The sequence below is a fragment of the Poecilia formosa genome, unplaced genomic scaffold, assembly GCF_000485575.1.
Source record: "Poecilia formosa unplaced genomic scaffold, Poecilia_formosa-5.1.2 Scaffold8, whole genome shotgun sequence".
Classification (NCBI taxonomy): Eukaryota; Metazoa; Chordata; class Actinopteri; order Cyprinodontiformes; family Poeciliidae; genus Poecilia; species Poecilia formosa.
In genome coordinates, this window is record NW_006799947.1 from 5410000 (window position 1) to 5429198 (window position 19199).

At 41.5% G+C, this 19199-nt stretch overlaps 2 protein-coding genes across 4 annotated transcripts; both read right to left on the reverse strand.

Annotated features, from left to right (window-relative positions):
* Nucleotides 1–815: 815 nt before the first annotated feature.
* Nucleotides 816–6926, reverse strand: d2hgdh (D-2-hydroxyglutarate dehydrogenase). 2 transcript variants are annotated; one of them, XM_007576892.2, is made up of 10 exons: nt 6750–6926; nt 6113–6433; nt 5962–6019; nt 5148–5287; nt 4876–5069; nt 3920–4088; nt 3697–3840; nt 2880–3022; nt 1581–1746; nt 816–1501 (listed from the first exon to the last, which is right to left on the reverse strand). In XM_007576892.2, the coding sequence occupies exons 1-10, from the start codon at nt 6760–6762 to the stop codon at nt 1239–1241; spliced, it is 1611 nt and encodes a 536-aa protein (XP_007576954.1). In that variant the 5' UTR covers nt 6763–6926; the 3' UTR covers nt 816–1238. The 2 variants fall into 2 exon arrangements, with proteins under 2 accessions (XP_007576954.1, XP_007576961.1); XM_007576899.2 differs by lacking the exon at nt 6750–6926 and adding an exon at nt 6524–6720.
* A 719-nt stretch (nt 6927–7645) lies between these two features.
* On the reverse strand, nt 7646–18657 carry LOC103155270 (RNA polymerase II elongation factor ELL-like). Of its 2 annotated transcripts, none has more exons than XM_016663175.1 (12): nt 18338–18657; nt 15907–15951; nt 15701–15822; nt 14532–14692; nt 11969–12267; nt 11724–11848; nt 10161–10649; nt 9968–10065; nt 9820–9886; nt 8784–8955; nt 8635–8679; nt 7646–8535 (listed from the first exon to the last, which is right to left on the reverse strand). In XM_016663175.1, exons 1-12 carry the CDS (start codon nt 18470–18472, stop codon nt 8407–8409), a joined length of 1887 nt encoding a protein of 628 aa, XP_016518661.1. In that variant the 5' UTR covers nt 18473–18657; the 3' UTR covers nt 7646–8406. The 2 variants fall into 2 exon arrangements, with proteins under 2 accessions (XP_016518661.1, XP_007576972.1); XM_007576910.2 differs by having other exon boundaries at nt 9968–10061; nt 10160–10649; nt 18338–18656.
* Between the last annotated feature and the right edge of the window lie 542 nt (nt 18658–19199).

Genomic DNA, 19199 nt, shown 5'->3' on the forward strand with positions numbered 1-19199 from the left:
GACTGGTGGTGAGTGAATAAGAGTTCATAGCAAACAGACTTCAGATTAAGTGCATAATCTAGTTTCCTGAAAAAAAATTGTTCCATGTAAGGTTTTATTTAAAAAAACAAAAGTTTTTAGCTGATGCCTGTGAAATATTTCAGTTGTAGTTTTTTTAATGCCTTGACCACCTCGCCATGTTCGAAAACTTTTTATGCTGCATTAAACATGTCAAGCATATTACAGGCACAATGTGCATTAATTGGCAAAGGACATATTGATAGTGTGATAATTACATTTCTTGTATATTTATATCTGAACCTGTATGTATACTTTTGACCATGTGTTGATTGCAGAAAACTAAATCCAAATCGGTGCTCCAGTCTTTTGTTTTTCTCTACAATGAAGTTGTCAAATTAAAAACCATTAAAAGCCCCAAAATAACATTATAAATGTCCATATGGAAGGTTCAGAAACTTCTGACCTAAACTATAGGCAAGTAGTAAGATCTAATATTTTACATTAAGGCAATGAAACACACACTCTCACATTAAATGTGTGAAACTCGAGCATAAAGGAATAGACGGGATCTGCTGGTGTTGAGCTACTTTTTCCTTTTTCCGTCATCCAGACGACAGCAGCTGATTTTTCACGAGTCTCTTCAATAATGCGACGCAGCAGAGGCCAACTAAATAACTGGAGGGAAAAGAAAACGCTCCATATTCATTGGACACTTATTTATATTACTGGTTCAAAACTAAAACATTGCCTAGGTGTACAAAGGAATAAGCTCACAAGTGCTGGCTTTGCTTTGAAGAAAAATACCGCTTTGTCTCTTTTTTTTTTACATGTAATAAAACATTTACTGCATTCTTGCTTGACGATTAACTGATTATTATAGTTTTAGTGTCCAAGCTTTGCTCAGTTTCATTCCACTTCAATCTGAAGCAAACACAAACCTGTAGGACGTCACCCGATGCTGATCGCTCTACTCTGGTGCATCATGATGGCCCAAAGGTTACACTAACATGCATAATTAACAGTTTCTTTTCTTTCTGAGCCACACTGAAAGGTCTGCCCTGTCCTTTTTAAAAGCCACACCTAAGCAAGTCAAAGTGAATGTTAGACTGCAACAATTTTACCAGAAACATCTCATTGTTGTTTTCGTGCAAAGGTGGCAGCTCTGAACTACAAACTTACGAAGAAGATTGCAGACAGTAAGCTGTGAAGGATGGCTTCTGGAACATTTCCATCTAAAATCACTTCAGATCATCTGGTAAAGTCTTATACGGGTTCAGGATTCCTTTGGGGTCCAGCAACGTCTTCATTTTACCCATGACGGCCACAGCTGGCCTTGATTTACTGTAATAGATGTAATTCCTCTTTTTAAGGCCCAGTCCGTGTTCTGCGCTGATGCTGCCCTGAAACTTGGCCGTCCATTCGTAGATGAACGGCTCAATGGACGCCAGCAGGGCGGGATCCTTTGCAGGAGAGGTGACATTAAGGTGGAGGTTGCCGTCACCTACAAGGGGGAATGCGAGAAGAAGCGTGAGAACAGGACGGAAAACCTCCCGACTCATCCTCCCGTCCCGTGGTCTTACCGACGTGTCCGTATCCCACCACGCTCCTGGCTCGCTTTCCCAGATGCTGCCTCATGTCCGTCACCAGCTGGTAGATCCGCTCCACTGGAAGGGAGATGTCGTACTTGTAGGTGAAGCCGTCGTGAGTCAGCGCCTCGGTGACACGTTCGCGCATTGACCACAGCGTCTGGAGCGGTGGAAATGGAAAGTCTGAATAAGTCATTCAGCTCTCACGCTCTCAAAACTAAAGCAGCAGCAGGAGGAAACGCGGCTTGACTTTCATTAATATAAAAAAGGAAAGAAAGGCTCCCAAGAATATTACCATTATTAGCCATAATTCTCTATAATTTTCATTCATTTTAAAATATGAAATGCATTCACTGTGAATTTATGGCAGACGTGTGTACAGTGTTCGGGCTTTAAATATAAAACCTGGAAGAAAGACGAGACATGAAGGAGGTAAGGATGACATTTGGAAAGGAGGAAGAAAAAAAAGCAGGGAAGAAGTAAGAAAGGGACGACAAAGAAGAAAGGCATGAATGTTAACACAATATGGGACAGGGAATAAAGTTAGGAAATACATATTTTCTAATCCAGACAACATAAATGATTGTCCAAAACAAGAAGCTCCCATGAGGTTAAGAACTATTTACATGTGTTTTACATGTATACATGCTAGTTGACATAAAAATAAATAAAAAACTTAGCTTGTTTTTATCTTCATTATGTTATCTTAGCTTTTATCATGATTATTACAAAAACAGATTTGAAAGTGTACTGCCTGGAAAAAGTTCAAATGTTGAGTTTCCCATCAAAAAGCCAAAGATGGGTCGACTTCAGTCACTGGTTGATTTTCTGTGTGTGTCTAGTTCAAAAGGACCGACTGTGATGGTTAAATTTTGAAGGAACGTCAACATAATCACCTGAACCAAAAGTTTCTCAGCTGATTTCTGCACTGAAAAAACTGATTGTGTCTCATCACAGTCTGATCAAAGATTGTGATGAGACAATCTTTGATTACTTCACTCATTTAAAGTTTTGAGTGGTGTGTTGCAGTGGTTTGGAGACTATTTTCAGGGCTTGCTTTGACTCTCTACTCAGTGACTCAGAATAGACCACAGTGTCTGAGTTTGTTAGAATGAAAACACAAGTCACCCACTGCAGGACTGTAGGCGTCCGATGTGCTTTTAATAAGCCCAGGGACACGAGAACCGCTCCACGATGCAAAGATATAAGAGTCTGGATAAAAATATTGTTCATCCTTATTATTTTTATGTCACATTTGGTTGAACAGGTGAAGTGTTAAGAACGTCCCCTTACCTTTATTTTTGATTCCTCGGTTGCTACAGTACCATCTGTAACTAATAGCGACGTCATCGCTTCCTCTAAAAAGTTGTGGAGCTTCTGCGAGTCGTGGTCTGAGTCAGATCCAGATGTTTCGATGACGATGTAAAAGGGGCAATCTGCAGAAAACAGCAAACGGATATACTGTAAAAGAATTCACACCACCAGAACGTTGATTACGTTTTGTCATATTACAACCACCAGCTTCAAGAAATGTGACTGGGATTATATGCTGTGCCTCAACGCAAATTGGTAGTGCAGTACATACCTGTGAAGTGGAAATAAAATGATGTAAATAGTAAATTTTACACATAAAAAAAGTGTATTATTTATGTACTGTTGTGTTTTATTTTCGATATTTTAAGTATCTTCCTGTTCCTATGCTGAGTGCTCTGTACAAAATTAAGGTTTATTCATCTTTGAGAGGGAGAAATTGCATCATTATGTTATTATCAATATATTACTTGAAAACAGTCTCAAAAAGACTATTATTAAAATATTATCGTTTATTACAATAATTACAGGGACAATTAATGAAGGCAAAATCTGTCGTCATATGTATTGAACCCTGTTGCCTCTTGATTCCCCCCCCCCGCTCTGTTCAGGGCCAGGATTTCATTCCTAGTAAAAGTAGCCAAGAGGTTCGTGGCAACTGGACGAGCAGCAGCTGCATCCATTACCTTCTGTTGGTACGTCACATAAATTCCCGATAAAATACACTGAAGCTAGTGGTTGTAACGTGAAAGAATGCGAGTCATGCGTTTTTATAAACTACTGGCATGTGTGTGCATACCAGAGATAGGATTGGCCAGCTTCAGGTGTGTGTTCAGCAGCCTCATACACTCACTATCCAGGAACTCGAAGGCTGACAGGATTTCTCCCAGCATGCCTTTGCAGAGCTGAAAGGTTTTCAGCAGCTGGTCAAAGGTTTCACAGCCTACAAAGGAAAGCAGAAACACTCACTGCTCTGCTCTGTCGTTTTTACACCCGGGAGACGAACGCGGAGAAGCTCCTACCCAGGAAAACAACGTTGACGGATTTTGGCTTTCGAGGGCAAAGGATGGAGACCGCAGTGATGACGCCCAAAGTGCCCTCTGAGCCAATGAACAGCTGTTTGAGGTCGTATCCTGTGTTATCCTTCCGCAGCGTGGACAAACAGTCCAGCACCTGACCATCCGCCAGCACCTAAACAAGACATGCGTTAAAAATTTGAGCTTTGGGTCAAATACTACACAATCCTCACAAAAAAACAAAAAAAAAAAACAAACAATGTCGGGTATAAAAGCCACATCTGTGTCCGAGTTTTATTTTAATAATATTATAGTTGTGAAGTTTGTCAGAATTAGTTTATCTTGTGGATTTTTATGTTATAAAAGCACACAGACCACTGAAGTGGACACTAATGCATCATAAAATACACCATCAACTACTGGCCATCAGCTGCAAATGCAAGAAATTATTTTTGTTAAATCCAATATGGCCGACAGACAAAAAAGCATGCCAACCGACCCGGTCCCTCCTTCTACTGTAGACGACTCTTGCAGGTAAAAAAAAATATTGTGACATCAGATAACCCCTAAAGAGCAATACTACTGATGTATTTTTCAAATAACTTTGTATTTGGAGAAAATTACAATTGATCAGCTAAAAAAATTTATATATATATTAGACAATTGGAGTTACATGCAGTGTTTCATGGGTAATTTTACCATGCATTATATTTGTTTTTAATCATTAATATTTGATGTACTTTTTAGCTGTGTTTAATTTTACAACTGCTATCAACTGTTCATTGGGAGCCATTTACTCTGTAGTCTGTTTGTTTCTTCTTCTTTTTTTTATTGCATTTTATTTAATGACCCGGGGTAGAAGCTGCTGGACTGATGTTAGCCACCAACTTGATTTTCTCCCTTGTTAGAATAAACACAGTGAAACCCGAGTGCGTCTGTTGTGGGCTCACGCATCCACTCACAACTTCAAGGCCTAGCACAGTCCCGTGCAGGGAGCCGTATCGGAGCAGCCGCAGACCGCCTGCGTTGGTCGCCACGTTGCCCCCGATCTGGCAGCTGCCCTTTGCTCCCAGATCCAGTGGCATGATGTAGTCTCTCTCCTCCAGGTAGAGGGACAAGTTCTCCAACACACAACCTGCCTGACAGGTCAGAATACCTGAGGAGGAGAATCTAAAGAGTTATTGTTCAAGCGACCTTTCTTAAAACCGGGGACTGGTTTAAGGTTGAACCTTACCAGAGATTTTATCAAAGGAAAGTATGCTGTTCATGAGAGAGGTGGAGAGGATGATCTCGTCATACACAGGCACGCTGCCGCCGACTAGACCAGTATTACCTCCTTGAGGGTTCACTGCCAGGTTGCGACTGTGACAGTAACTAAAGAAGGAAAACACAAGTCCTCATGAAAAGTGGCAATGTGGTTACAGGGCCTTACATAAATAGCCACAGTCCTTGAGTTTGTATCCCATTTTGTCGCATATTGACACACCTAAACAAAGCAGTTAAAAAAAAAACAAAAAACTTAGAAGTGTGTTGTGGATTTTTATTCTGGTCATCTATGTGGCTTTCCATTAAGAGGGCAGCTTCTATAACTCCTGAAAAAAAAGCCTTCCCACAAAATCATGTTATCACCATTGGAGTGATGCATTTAAGGTGATTTTCAGCTTCTTCTTTTTTTTTTTGCTTGTAGACCAAAAGATGGGCCTGCCACTGTGGTTTCATCTACCTTCTAGGTTTACTACACAGCTTGTGGTAAGCGTCTTATTGCTTTCAGTCACTGCACTCTCAAAGGCAGAATATGCTTGGTCTTGCTCTCTCAAGCTCCTCCAGAGTTACAATAGGCCTCTTGGATGCTTTTATTATCAATGTTCTCCTTCCTCCATCATGTCAGTGTAGCTGACTAGTTGGGTCTTGGTGGGCTTTCAGATTTTTTTCAAATATTAAAAAATAATCTCTCCAGTTTAAATTTGTGCAGTGTGTTCAAATATTATATTTTTAAAGAGATAAAATATGGAACAATATCTCAGAGCATTAAATAGTCACTAATATACCTGAGAATTTGTGACACTTCCTGTGTTGTCTGAGGTCTCAGCAACACTTCGCTTGACCCTGCAGGACTCAGACACAAGGATCTAAACATGCAGTAAACGAAGCAAATAAAGTAAAAAAATAAAAAATGACACATGCAGTTCTAGGATTCACCTCTCACCGACTTCAGCCAGTCCTCATTACTGGACTGTACCAGGTCCGGGTCAGTGATGGCCCTGCCTGGCAGTGTCTTCCTGAAAAAGGTCAAATCCTCCACAGTTACCCTGGAGAAAGGCAGCCTCCGTGGAGCAGCGGCCGGGGACGACGCGGGTCCATCAGGTCCAAGGTGAAGCTTACGGGAGAAGGTCGCACTTAGTGGACTGCGGCCCCTGAGAAGAAGCTGCACCTGGAGGTCAACAGGTGGGAGTCCCGCTCTGGACAGGAGTCTCAGCGACGTCCTCAGCTTTTGTGACGTCTGGAAAACTCCTAACATGACTGAGAAGATGGGGACGAGGAGGTGTGGATAGAAGTCACAGAAAAAAAGTGGGAAGAAAGTCACATATTTGCATGTTTGTTTTTTCTTACCTGGTAGTGGTACAAGGAAAGTTAGTGAGCTATAACAATTATGTTAAAAAATTACAACCGCTGCTAGTAACACAGATTTCTTTCTTGAAATGGTCATGCAGCATACACAAGCTGTCCTACTAAATAAAATTGCTGGACACACAAGCGACACACACCTGCATTATTAGCTTGGAGTGTTTTATCACTGACCTAAATGACTTTATACATAAAAATATGTTTAACCCACCGTAAGCGTTCATTTCACTGCTCACGTTTCCCCTTCCGTGCGTCTGTATTTTCCCTTCATATCACCCCGAGCTGTCTCTCATAAAGTTCAAGGACAGCTTAGTAATTTACAGATTTCAATGTGTTTACCACTAGCATGCTAACAAAAGCCGGAAGTTGTAACTAGGGCAAAAAGCTCCGGGGCAGCCAATCAAGAGGCCGCTCGTACATTCAGCCAATAGGCGAGGCTTCAGTTGTAACTGAACAACCAATCATTGCTTACTATTTCACTACGCTTTATTTTTGTTTTTTAAATATTTAGAGTCTTCCAGGTAATACAAATAAATCGAGCAATTTCTTTCCGTTATTCAAATTATAACATTTATCTTTTATAAGTCTTCTTTTCCCATCCTGTCACTTTTTAACTTTTTTATTGTATAAAGCATTTATGCATATTCCATAATTAATATAAATACTCCAAAACCTGCATTGGCCTGCAACTGTAACCTCATTTAGAATTTGTAAACAATGTTTACTACTAGTCAGGTCTGTCCCATAAACTTAAACTACCGAGGTGATTTTTCCCTTTTCAAATATGCAACCATAACCTTTTGAACATTTATCCACTTATTAGTGGAGTGTTTGTCTATGTGTACAACTTGATATTGTATGTGAAGATTAGAAAAAACCCCAGCTTATTTAAACTTGTTCATCTGCTTCTAGTTTTACCTTGAATAATCAGCACATCCGTCAAAAATGCTCATATGACGTCTATCTTAACGACGTCCAGAACTATAATAAACAGCAAAGAAATGAATGGACAAGGCAATCATCAGTTGATACAAAAGAAAACACAAGAAGTTATAACATCCTGTTATCCACACCAGTAAGAATCCAAGAAAATAAAAATGAGAACTTGAATCTATACAAAATTATTTATTAGAAACTTTGACAATACCTTTAGTTTTACTCATCATGCGGTCTGTAAAGTACACAACATGCATTATTTTCACATTTCAGTGTTTTAAGTCATCTCAGCTTACAGTATGGACGGCTCTGTACATTAGTTTCAACCATTTGTAATTTACACTTGCAGCGAATGTCAAGAGTACATTCCCTGATTGCGCAGTTGATGAGCAATGAGTCCTGGGTAGAAGTGAATTTTTAAATGATTTTATCCAAACTGATGAACAGCTAACACAGATGAAGAGCTCAGCCAGCTTAAATAACACTGAAGGTCAGGCCTTTGTATTGTCCTAGCTGCCGTCACTAAGAGAAAAAAATAACCCTCACCTGACAAATCATGCGGACTTTCTGGATATGTACAGCATGCAGTTTTCTCAGGTTAAAACTTGAACACCAACCTGGCAACCAGAACATACAAGCCATCCTTCACAACCAAAGTGTAACGAGAGATGAGGACCTGCTAAATGCTTTCAGGGTCAGCAGCTCATCTCATCGCCCGTTTCCAGTTTGAACCGCCTGAACAGAACTGCAGCGACTTCTCGTGTCTGCACCACGTCGGTGCAGAGCTCCTCGCTTTCTAAGAAAATAAGCCACTTTTCTTTAGTCTGAACACTGCTTGATGTTTACAGCAGGTTGCTCCAGCCACGTCGGCTGCAGGTTGATGGCGCTGAGCTCAGCAGCCTCGGGACGTTTCTCCTCCCCAGCCGGGCGCTTCATTTGGGGCCGGAGTGATCCACTGTGATCTGCTGCTGATCGAAGTCTGATATGAGCTTCTTGATGTGGGCCAGCTTGTTGTGTAGATATTCACAGCGAACTTTGTCCTGATTGTAGTTGGGATTGGACTAAAGAGACGAACAAGGAAAACAAAGAAAATCGATTACCTCCAGGCGAACCAGAGGAAACATTTGTTGAGGAGCAGTGTGAAGAAAGAGGAGAGTTACTTTTTTAATTTTCCGGTACTCTTGTAGGATTTTATTCCGAACCGTCTGTGAGAGAGAAAAAACAACGACACACAAATCAGAACGAGCAGGAAATATCCACACCTTCAATAAAATGTGCTAAACCGTGTATTTTTCTTCGTATAGCTTACTTTGTATTTATGCGACTCGTGGTGAAGTTGCTTGAGCTGAGTGTCCAGGTCCATGAACTGCTGCGTGACGCTGTCGATGCGAGCGTGCAAGTCTCTGTACTCGCTGTACTCCTTATTGAAGTCCAGCTTATAGCTCTGTCTCTGGCTGTGGCTGGAAATGGCCGTGTACTTCCTGCACAAAGGGAAAAAAAACAAAAAAACATACTGGTTTGAGCAGAAAATCATCCATTGTAGCTCTGACTTTATGTTTATGCTTTCTGTCCTATTCGAAGGTGAAACAATCGACCCAAAAAGATTAATAAATGGCATGATTTTCATTAAACGGGATCCTTCAGAAGGTGTGGATCTACCACAACTTACAGATGCCCGAAAGTCGTATCTGTAAGTCGACTAGAGAGTTACAAAAAAATAACTACTGAACAGAATTATAAGAGCAAAAAATAAGAAAGAAAAGAGTGTTTAGATTTTTATTGAGATGGAAAAGAATAATCACAAGGGCTGGGTATCAATAAACTCCAATTTAGATTCTTTGGGTTACATTTAAATTTGAAATCGATTCGATTCAATATAATTTTGTGATAAATAGTATGCAAATAATTAACTGGATTTCATATTAATCATCTTATGTGTTGCTTGCTCAAATTTTTGAGCACTTAAAACATCTGAAAATTAAACGGTAGCACAATAAGCTGCAAAAGTTAAAACTATTAAAAGTGAAGTAGTGAATATAAAAATGTAAATATTTCTCCTTATAGAAAGAGATAACTCACATAGTTTTGAATGACCCGTTTTATTAAAAATGATTTTTGCATTTTTAGTTTGGGAAAAAATACATTTTGGTGCCCTGCGAACGCTTTCCTTTTTACGTCTTCCACATAAAATTTGAATAAAATTACGGCCTCAAGGGAAGACCCAGGTTTTTGCAAAGACGCGTTCCTGTGTTTGCTGTCCTGCAGGTTGCAGGGGAACAGGAAAGCAAACAGCCCTGTAACTATTGCTTAAGCAGGAACGCAACTAGGTCAAACAAACAACTTACGATAAATAGTCTGCTGAGTCAGTGTCAACTTGAGGTACGTTGGAGTCAAACATTAGCTTACTCGTCTCTGAAAGAAACAAAGAAAAGCTGTAAGTGAGCAGAAAAGTACAGAGGAATTAACGGTTTCACCAAGTCTGGCAGTTCTCACCTGTGCGTTGCAAAGGAGCATCGTTATTTGAATAATCTGAACTGCAATCTTTGTCTTTTCTCCTATGCTTCTTGTCTCTCCATTCTTCTTTCTCCTTAAAAAACAAACAAAAAAAAAACATAAAAAACATCAACAAATTACCTAAAATGGAAATCCCAACAACCACCTTGAAGCAGGCACCCGTTTTCTCACCTGATCTTTGCGCTTGTGTTTGCTCTTCTTCTTTTTGACCGTGTGTCTGCTCAGGTCGGGCACCATCAGAGGCGGAGGGGGGCGATCCGACTTGGGTTTCTGCTGCTCCTCTGGGTCTCTAGGTTCCTCTTGAGGAGCATCCGTCTGCTCCAGTCTTTTAGCCACTTCTGCTTCCTGCTGACAAACTGCTGACAGCGAGTCAAAAAGTCTTTTGGGGTCAAGCGAGTTATTTCGCCCGTCCTCTGCTGCTGCTGCTGCTTCGGCGCCTTTCAGAGCCTCCTGTTTAGAAGACCTCAGTCTGAAATTCTCGCTTGGTGATTTGCTCGTCAGGTGAGATATTCTGGGCTTCTTGCTGGCCAGAGGATCGGCGTATTCATCGAGGAGGGAGTGTTTTGGGCGGTGTGCGGGTGATGAGTTGGGGGTCTCTCGAAGAGGGCTGACCTGGGCCTCGGGGACAGTGAGGAGGTTCTGCTGTGGCTGGAAAAGTCTCCTGCAAGGGAAGCATTGCACATCAACAATCAAGCAGGAAGGGAGCAGAAATAAAATGTTGCTGCGGCTTTTTCCTGGTTAAACAGGAAAACACAAAAATAAGGAACCAAGTAAATGACAGATGCGCCGCAGAGTTTCCCCCAGAAAACTTGCTAAGCCCGCTGGTGAGCAACAGACAACTGTGTTTTTGTGCTAAGACATGTTAAAAGTTGATATAAAACTTAACAATCTGGTTAGGGTTACTGGAAGTCATTATTGACAATATTTAACAAATACCAAAAAACATGATTTAAATAAATAAGATGTTTTTTGCACTTCAGCTAAATTCTAATTAAATAAACAGCCAGCGGATCTTAAAACAAGCTATTTAATGCTGGTCACACTAAAAGTAAAGTCAGTTTAAAAATATATATATACAAGATATGCGCTCACATCAATCTTACTGTGCACTCAGGTTGGTGGCACAAATAGAAAGTCACACAGGTTTCTATTTAAGGCTGAGTTCTCGTCACGCCGTCAGTGGTTTGTGTTCAACATGCGCGAGCCGATCAAGCGATGTGGCTTTTATACTTCATGCGTCTGTTGGTGCAGGATTCTCTAAAGCTGAGCTGCAGTAGAGCAACCATGTAAATGAACCTACCGTGGTAGAGCACCTTATTAGATTTATTAAGCCGTTTCAGTTCTGAGAATGTTGTCCTTTTGATTCATGTTTTGCTCATTTTGAATGATTTTTCATTTCCATTTTTATTAAGAACATCCAGCAGAACACATTTCCAGGTAAAGAGTGACTTCATACAGGTGACAGTCAGTTTACGCAACGCCGAAGGATGCTGATGATGATGATCCTCAAGCTGCCTTTCAGCATGACTGCGTGACTTAAAACCGAAGTAATGTTGTTTACAACATACCACTCTCTGATCTTACTTAGAGATTTATTTTCTATAGGGTTAGAAAATAACCCTACAGGTGTTCCAGCTACTCAAACAGCTGGAAAACCGGCATTGATAAATATAATAAACGGCAAATAACTGTTTGATAGAACAACAAGCAAACAATGAGGATTTGTTTTTATTACCTGACGAGGATCCGTTTAAGCAGCTGCTGGTCCCCTGAGGTGTAGCCTGGCCAGTCCTTCTGCAGCTCCTTGTACAGGCCGTCCTTCAGGACGAACGTGCTGTCTCTGTTACTGAGCTGTCCCACCTGCAAAACAAACGGGCCACCTCCGTCAGAATTTCTTCCTGCACCACACGTCGAACGGCAGTAAACTTATTCAGATGTTTTATTGGATTCGTTCCCACAGCGTCAAAGTAACTTCGTCACCTCCATCATCACGGCGTCCAGCACGTCCTTGTCTCCGTCTGCCATCCCGTCTTTCTGCAGCCTCAGGATCAGCTCGGGCCTCTTGTACGGCCTCAGAGCCAGCAGGTGCATCACTCTCTCCCTGAGGGGCCGCTCCCCAACGTCACCGACACTTTTCCTACTCACTGGACAGGGACCCTTCCTCTGCCTTGGCAGGCTGGCCCCCTTCTTGATGTTGTTGAGGAGGGAGTGAGACGAGTGCTTGGGCTTGGTCAGCTTGGCCAGCGCCGGAGCCGGAGCTCGCACCGTCACCTTCTTGCCTGAGAAAGAAAATAAGGAAAAAGGGAGAGGAGACAAAAAAAGGCATCAGCAATAAGTACGTTTAGAAATTGTGTTCATAGCACCTTCCAGATAAACAGTCAATTTATTCCTTACTGCTACACTTAGAGCACCGCACTCAAATACTGTTCTAAAAATAAAACCTCCTCATTATCAGGCAAGTTTTGGTGCAGAGTCCCAGACATGACTGTGCTTTGGCAAATTTGTGCAAAAAGCCCAGAACAAAGGCTTAAGGTCCTTGTGAAGGAACCGGCTGCAGCTGGCGAGAGAGCGTGATTATCCACGGTGAGACGAGTCCTGTACAGACACGGTCCATTCAGACAGGAGGAAGCCATTAGTTCAAAAGCAACACAACAAGCCAGATTATGGTTTGCAAATACACAAAAAGAGACACAACCCCAAGTTGTAGAGACACGTCTCGTGGTCTAATCAAACTAAAGTCACGTGTTTAGCCGTCAGGTTTGGAGGAAACCAAGCTAGCACACCTCAAAGTGGGGAGCGGAGCTGGCACTTTTATGTTCTGAGGCTGTTTGGCTGCAGGAGGGACTGAGGAATGAAGATTATGATAAAATACTGAAGCTGAATCTCAAGAGATCAGCCAGGAAGTCAAAACGTCGTCACACATGGATAAGCACTGACCCTCCGCACAGCACCGGTCTTAAGGACAACAAAGTGGCCAAAACAAAGTCCTGATTTCAGTCCCATAGAAAGTTTGTGTAAAGAGGTGAAAAATGGGTTTGATGCTTGCAGAAAATCCAGGTTTCCAACAATCTGGAGGATTCAGTCTCACAGGTTTCTATTTAAGGCCGAGTTCTCGGCTGATTTTTATTCAGCCTGAACGTTTCAGAAACTTCTTCATTAGGGAAACTGTCAAGATACATTTGAAAAGTAAAGATAACAGAAAAAGCTGAATACAATTCTTTTAAAGAGCAGTATAATACATAAACACTGCCAAAAAGTGTTGTATTTTTTTTTGCTTTGCTTCTTTTTTTTATAGTTAGCACAAGTTTTTGCATTAAACATCACAAAATATCCTAATTATCCATGTCCAAATCACCCATAAAATGTGATACTTGAGAAGTAAGTAAACCAAGTAAATAACTCTGTGCCACTACATCCTTAAGAGCTAACGAAGAAGTTTGATTTTGCAGCAGAAAAGCAAATTAGTATTATTCATGGTTTATAATAATTTCCTGTGTGCAAGAGCGTCTATGTTACAACCTTCTTAAGAATGTTTGCAATTCAGGGGTGTTGAGCAATCAGTCTATGGGAGCCAAGAGATGACTGATCTAAACTCAGTTTAATAGGCCGGAAGTTAAAAAGGTTATCCACAAAAAAAAAACAAAAAAAAAAACAGGCCCTTACCAAGAAAGATTTTTAATTCAAAAGGCAATCAATCCCATATTATGTTATGTTAGTTTAAATAAAAAAGTGTTACTTAAACCCCACAGTCTATACTAAATATGCATCAACAATGAGGTTGTTAAATCATTTTAGACAAGATTAGACATGAGAGGAGGAAGTTGTTCTATCTTAACTTTCTCCACTTGCAGAGTTGTGAATAAAAAAAGAAAAGACCTCAGTTCACCCCACCAGAAAGCCACAGTCAGGCTAGAAAGACACAAACAGAGCACAGCGAGCAGATGTAGCAATCTAATTTAAGACATAACCACACTGTTGCACAACCCTGGCATGAGTAATGTTGATTTTCTTGCCCCCCCCCCTCTTTAAGCTTCCTCTAAAACAACAGACTCATCATATCTTAACATGCTAAACTCCATTTGTGTGTCTGTGTAGGTTCACTGAGAGATGATGACAGAGACTAACATATCATCTCAGGAGGAAGTGGTGTGGTGGTTGGATATGCAACAACAGTGGTAGAACAAGGAAAAGCTAAAGCGCTGGCTCTACAACGCAGAGAGCAAAACTGATTGTCCTGCATTTGCACTGTTCATTTTTGTGCTAAACTGAAATGCAATCACCAAGAAAGAAAAGGGACAAAATGTGCAGGAAGAGCAAAAAAAAACAACAAAACAAAAAAACAGAAAGCAACCCTTAAAATATCTGTTTACTACACATGTTTCCAAGGCAACCAATGCAATATGGCTGACAGCATTTTCAGGATATCAGAGAGAGAATCGCCTTCAGGCCGAGCGCCTGTCTTGCGCTGGGTTTCTGGTTGTATAATCGCGCACACACACACACGCACACTGCAGACATGCAAGCCCTTTTCCGTTCTTCTTACCCTGGTAGCGTGCGCCGTTCTTGATGACGATGGCCCCTCTGCTGCGCGTCTCCTCCTCGGCCTGGGTCATGCTCTGGCGAGCCTTATCATACGAGTCATCTGTGGCGTTGACTGTCATCTTCTTCTGAATCACTCCGAGACATGTCAGCTCCTCGGCAGCACTGAGAGCACAACGTGGGGGTGGGGGGGAAGACAGTCAGCATTCAGCCTGCCATGATTGATGCTCCTAATAAAAACCTAACCCGGTTACTTAAGTTGATGCCCGCTTGCATCAGCCGGACCGTTTCGCCGGCCGAGTCCAAATTCGGTTTTTAGGAACGGCTCTGAAGAGCGTCAGTTCTGAATCAGACACGGGGAATTTAATTTTCTTCCTCGACGTTATTTAAATTCTCTTCTCTGCTTCCCGGGTTTCCTCTGGTAATCAAATCCAAAGATAACGTCAACAATGCAACTTTATGTGATAATGTTGCTGCAGACGAGACGACCTGTTAGCTGTTGAGGGAAGTAATTTGCCTAACCAGAAGCCCAACTGTGGCTGATTTAAAAAAAAAAAAAGGAAAACAACAATAAATAAAAAACTTCTCTTTACTAGAGAGAATTAAAAAGTCCAACTTTTATTCATCTTCTACTCAGAGAAATGGCTAGATCAACAAGTAGGAACTCAAAACGTTGCCTTCTTCACCTAATAACACTTTAAATGGACAAATTGCTTAAAAAACAACCACTGGGAAGAAGACAATAAAAGTTGCTATTTTCAATACCAGGGAGGTGCTTCGTGATTGAAGGGCTCACACGAATGCAAGAAACTATTTCAAATATAAACGACTTTCTACAACAGGTCAAAAAAAGCTTATTGTTTGTTCAGGCTGCAAGACGGCAACAGAGAGGAAGACTTTCAGTGGATAACAGGAAGGCTCAGGAGAGTATAGTAAAGGCACTTTTCCTATTAATCACAGTCTGGCGTGAAACATATGGAATTTGGAAACGTTGGCAGCTACCATCCCACTGAATATACAGCTAAACGTCAACGTAACGTTAACCGCTACGACTAAATGCTAATGTAAGGTCCCAACGGTGGCTGTCATTTTGAAAAGCCGGCTGTTCACTTGTTCAGAATGAATAAAGCAGTCGATATTTGCGTTTCTGCTGGCCGTTCCTTCATGGCTTACCCCGCGTCGTGCTGCTTGACGCAGTCGAAGCTTCCGTGCGGACTGTTTCGAGCGACGTTAGTCACTCCGAAGGTGAAGATCCTCGCTTCATTTCCATTTTCTGAGCAAGGTACGGCGATTCTCTACAACGGAGATTGGATATTTTTTAAGATACAATACGAGGGAAAACACAGTGTTAAGGGAGCGGAAATAGCAGGTCATCTTACCCCTTGATTTCCACTGAAGGTGATGGTAGGACGGGAAGACCAGCTCTAAAGAAGATTAAAAAAAAAAAAAAAAAAAAAAAACAGAAGCTGTGAAGAATATCAAGAGAAGCTGAATTTTGTGCGTAGTGATTCAGTACGAGTGTGACATAAACACACAGCACTTAGAAAAAGCAATAAACTCCTCCATGTTTTGTTACTTTACATAAACAAACCAGTGCAATTCATTTGGTTTTTGTATGGCAGACCAACGAAATGCAAGTGTTTGATTTTCAAGTGCAGAGAAAAGACAACTTATAAAGTATCCTTCTTAAGATTTACAAATAAATATCTGAAAAGTGTGGCATGCATTCATTCTCAGACTTCTGTATCTTTACTGTACTTGCTGCCATTGGAGCTGCAGGTCTTTAAGAGTGCGTCTCTTGTCAGATTCTGGATTCGATTGTTTCTCTGGCTGGAGGTTGAGGGTCATTTCCCCGTCTGAGGGTGATTATCAACCCTACAAGTTTTCTTTCGGGATAGCCCTCTCTTTAGCTCAATCCATCTTTCTTTCCAATTTGACCAACTTCCCTGCCCTTGGTTAATAAAAACCATGCAGATTGATGATGCCACCATCTTTCACCTTGGGTCAACATGTTGATAATAATGTGACGGGTTAGTTTTCTGACGCACGCGTCACTTGCCAAAAAAATGTACTTTTGGTCACGTTTGACACCACTCTTCTTATCGCTTTAATTCAATAATGACTTCCTTCTCGTCACTAAATAAAGCAGAAATCTGTGAGATCCCCAACTAAAAGTTGCTGACTGATTCTTTTGCAGGTTTCCTTCATGGCTGTTTCTCTGCTTTGCTTCTTGTCCAGCCTGCAACCTTGCAATGGCGATTGGATTTGGTAAATCTGTTACCAATTGTGATATATGCTTATTTTCTCCTTTGTCTTTTCCATCTATGCTTCCTACACTCTTGAGATTTGATATTTTGGACAGCTTCATTTGATCGGTGATCATCTAATGTCGTGTGACTCTGTCCAGCTGGCTAAATATTACCTTAGCATTTAAAATGCAAGTTCATAGCACTTGGAATATATAAGCTGTTCTCCAGACAGTCCTTTGCAAAAACAAAGAGGCTGTATTTGCAATGTATTCTGCAGTTTTACTGTATAAATGTATTTTTCTTTGTAAAAAAAAAAAAAGAAAACAATCATTTATTGTGTGTTGGTCATAAAACCTGAATAACATTGAGGTTTGTGCCTAAAATATGCCAACAATGTGAGCAAGTTCAAGCACAAACTCTTTAGCAAGTCCTTTTATTTACAGTAAATACATCCATGACCCATGTCTGTGCAACATTTCAACCATCCCTCAGATTCATCTTTGATTTTATGACCAATAAACAAATGATTTAAAAAAAACATCATTTTGATTATCTATGCAAACATACAGCAGATTCAGCATCATAAATCTGTTCAAAGATCATGACACAGCAAATAAACAAAAATGCGTTGTCACATTGAGTGAAATTAAAAAAAAAAAAAAAAAGCTCAGGAGTGACACGTCTGCAGCCCTGATGGAAAGTATGCAGTGACTACCATCTAAGTGACCTTTTTAAATCGAGAGTCCACCTGTTGAGTGCGCAGTGTGAGCTGGCAGCCAGCGCAGGGTCTGGCCCTGCTTCATGTGCAGATGTCTTACTTTTTCCTGCGTGATGCGCGCAAGTGTGATCTGAAGAGCCGTAAAGCTCCGAGTCTCGGCTTAGGTGATTTCCCCCCCAGCCGTTCTGTCTCATCGCCACTTCAGGTCCAATTATGACGAAATCGATCGGAGGGGGGTTCACCTTTAAGCTTTCAAAGAGGTGGCAGTAATTTCCTCACCGAGGAGTTTCCAACCCTCGTTACAAGGAATTGCTGATTTGAGGAAGTGTCTGTTACGTTAGACTTCCTGCAGCATCTGGTTCAGTGGTGATTAACTGGGTTAAATGGTGAATTTTGAGTTCAGTCACTCTGCCATGGCCTAGTTTTAGAAAAAAAAAAGTATAATATCAGTCAATGACCAGCGTGGAGTTTCATCCAAATATTCCCTCCTACTACAAGCCTTCACCCCCACAGCTTCTCCTCCCTCACTTTCCTTCTCCTGTCCTCCTCACTGATGAGCTGCCCTCACACTTTGCCAGAAGCCTGTTTGGACTTGGCCAGCAGCTTGCTACAAGCTTCACAACACACACGTTTCCGCGTTGCATTATGCAACATGTATTGGCAACAAAAAAAGGTGGTGGGGGGGCTCGTTGGTAGCAACCACCTCCGGGGGAAGGTGGCGGTGAACTTCGGCCGAAATTCACAGCACAACCCCCGTCGCTTCGTTTTTAAAGCAAGCGAGAGGCCCCGTAACAAGTTCATGCGGCGCAATTTACCGAGAGGAAGAGCAGCGTGAAGACCCACCTTGCCGTTTTGAAAGGTACCAATGGCTCTTGCCGCGCTGTCAGTGAGTTTTACGTGAAAAACAGAGACGTTGCCGCCGAGGTCTAGTTTACCGCTGGACAGTCCGTAACACTGCTTCTCCCTCAGAGCCGACATCGCGCCACAATCCTCCCGTCCCGGTCAGAATTATTCCGAACCAAAGCAGCCCGACGAGATATAAATGGGCAAACATTGGCCAGTCGGATCCAAAGAAAGACCTCCACGGAGCTGTGAGGCTTCTGCTGCTGCTCCGCGGCGCGCTATTACGGCTCAACTCAAAGCGGATCCTATTGGTCGAGAGACACGCACAAGCCATTGCGTAGGTCTTACGTAACCACTTCCACTCTTTTTGTTGGGTTTCTCGTCCTCGTCTCGCTATGCTAATGGTCCTTTACATGAGGTAACGGGGGAGACTCATGTTTGCGAAGGGCTATGGCAGGCCGTAATAAGATACAATTCAAACCACTGGCCATGAGGGTGGTCTTCCATCATTAGACCGCTAAAGGCAGATATATAAAGATATATTTAGATATAGATGTGAATCTTTAGCTCTATTAGTATATGTCAATAAATAAAAACAAACTAAACAACTTCAAGTTTAATAAATCTCAACTTGATAAAAATTAAACTTTTTAGTGAAAAATACAGATTTAACCAGTCCGAGAATCCTAGATTTTGAACTAAAGGTGATCAAATGCAGACCAGGTTCCTCCTCCAAAACCAGTGCATTAATCCTTTAATACACTGTAAGCTACAAATAAGTTTCCAACTTCACTGTCATAAGTCACAACTAATGACACAACACTCATTTTCAAATAGCTTACGCTGTCCAGAAGTACAGGTC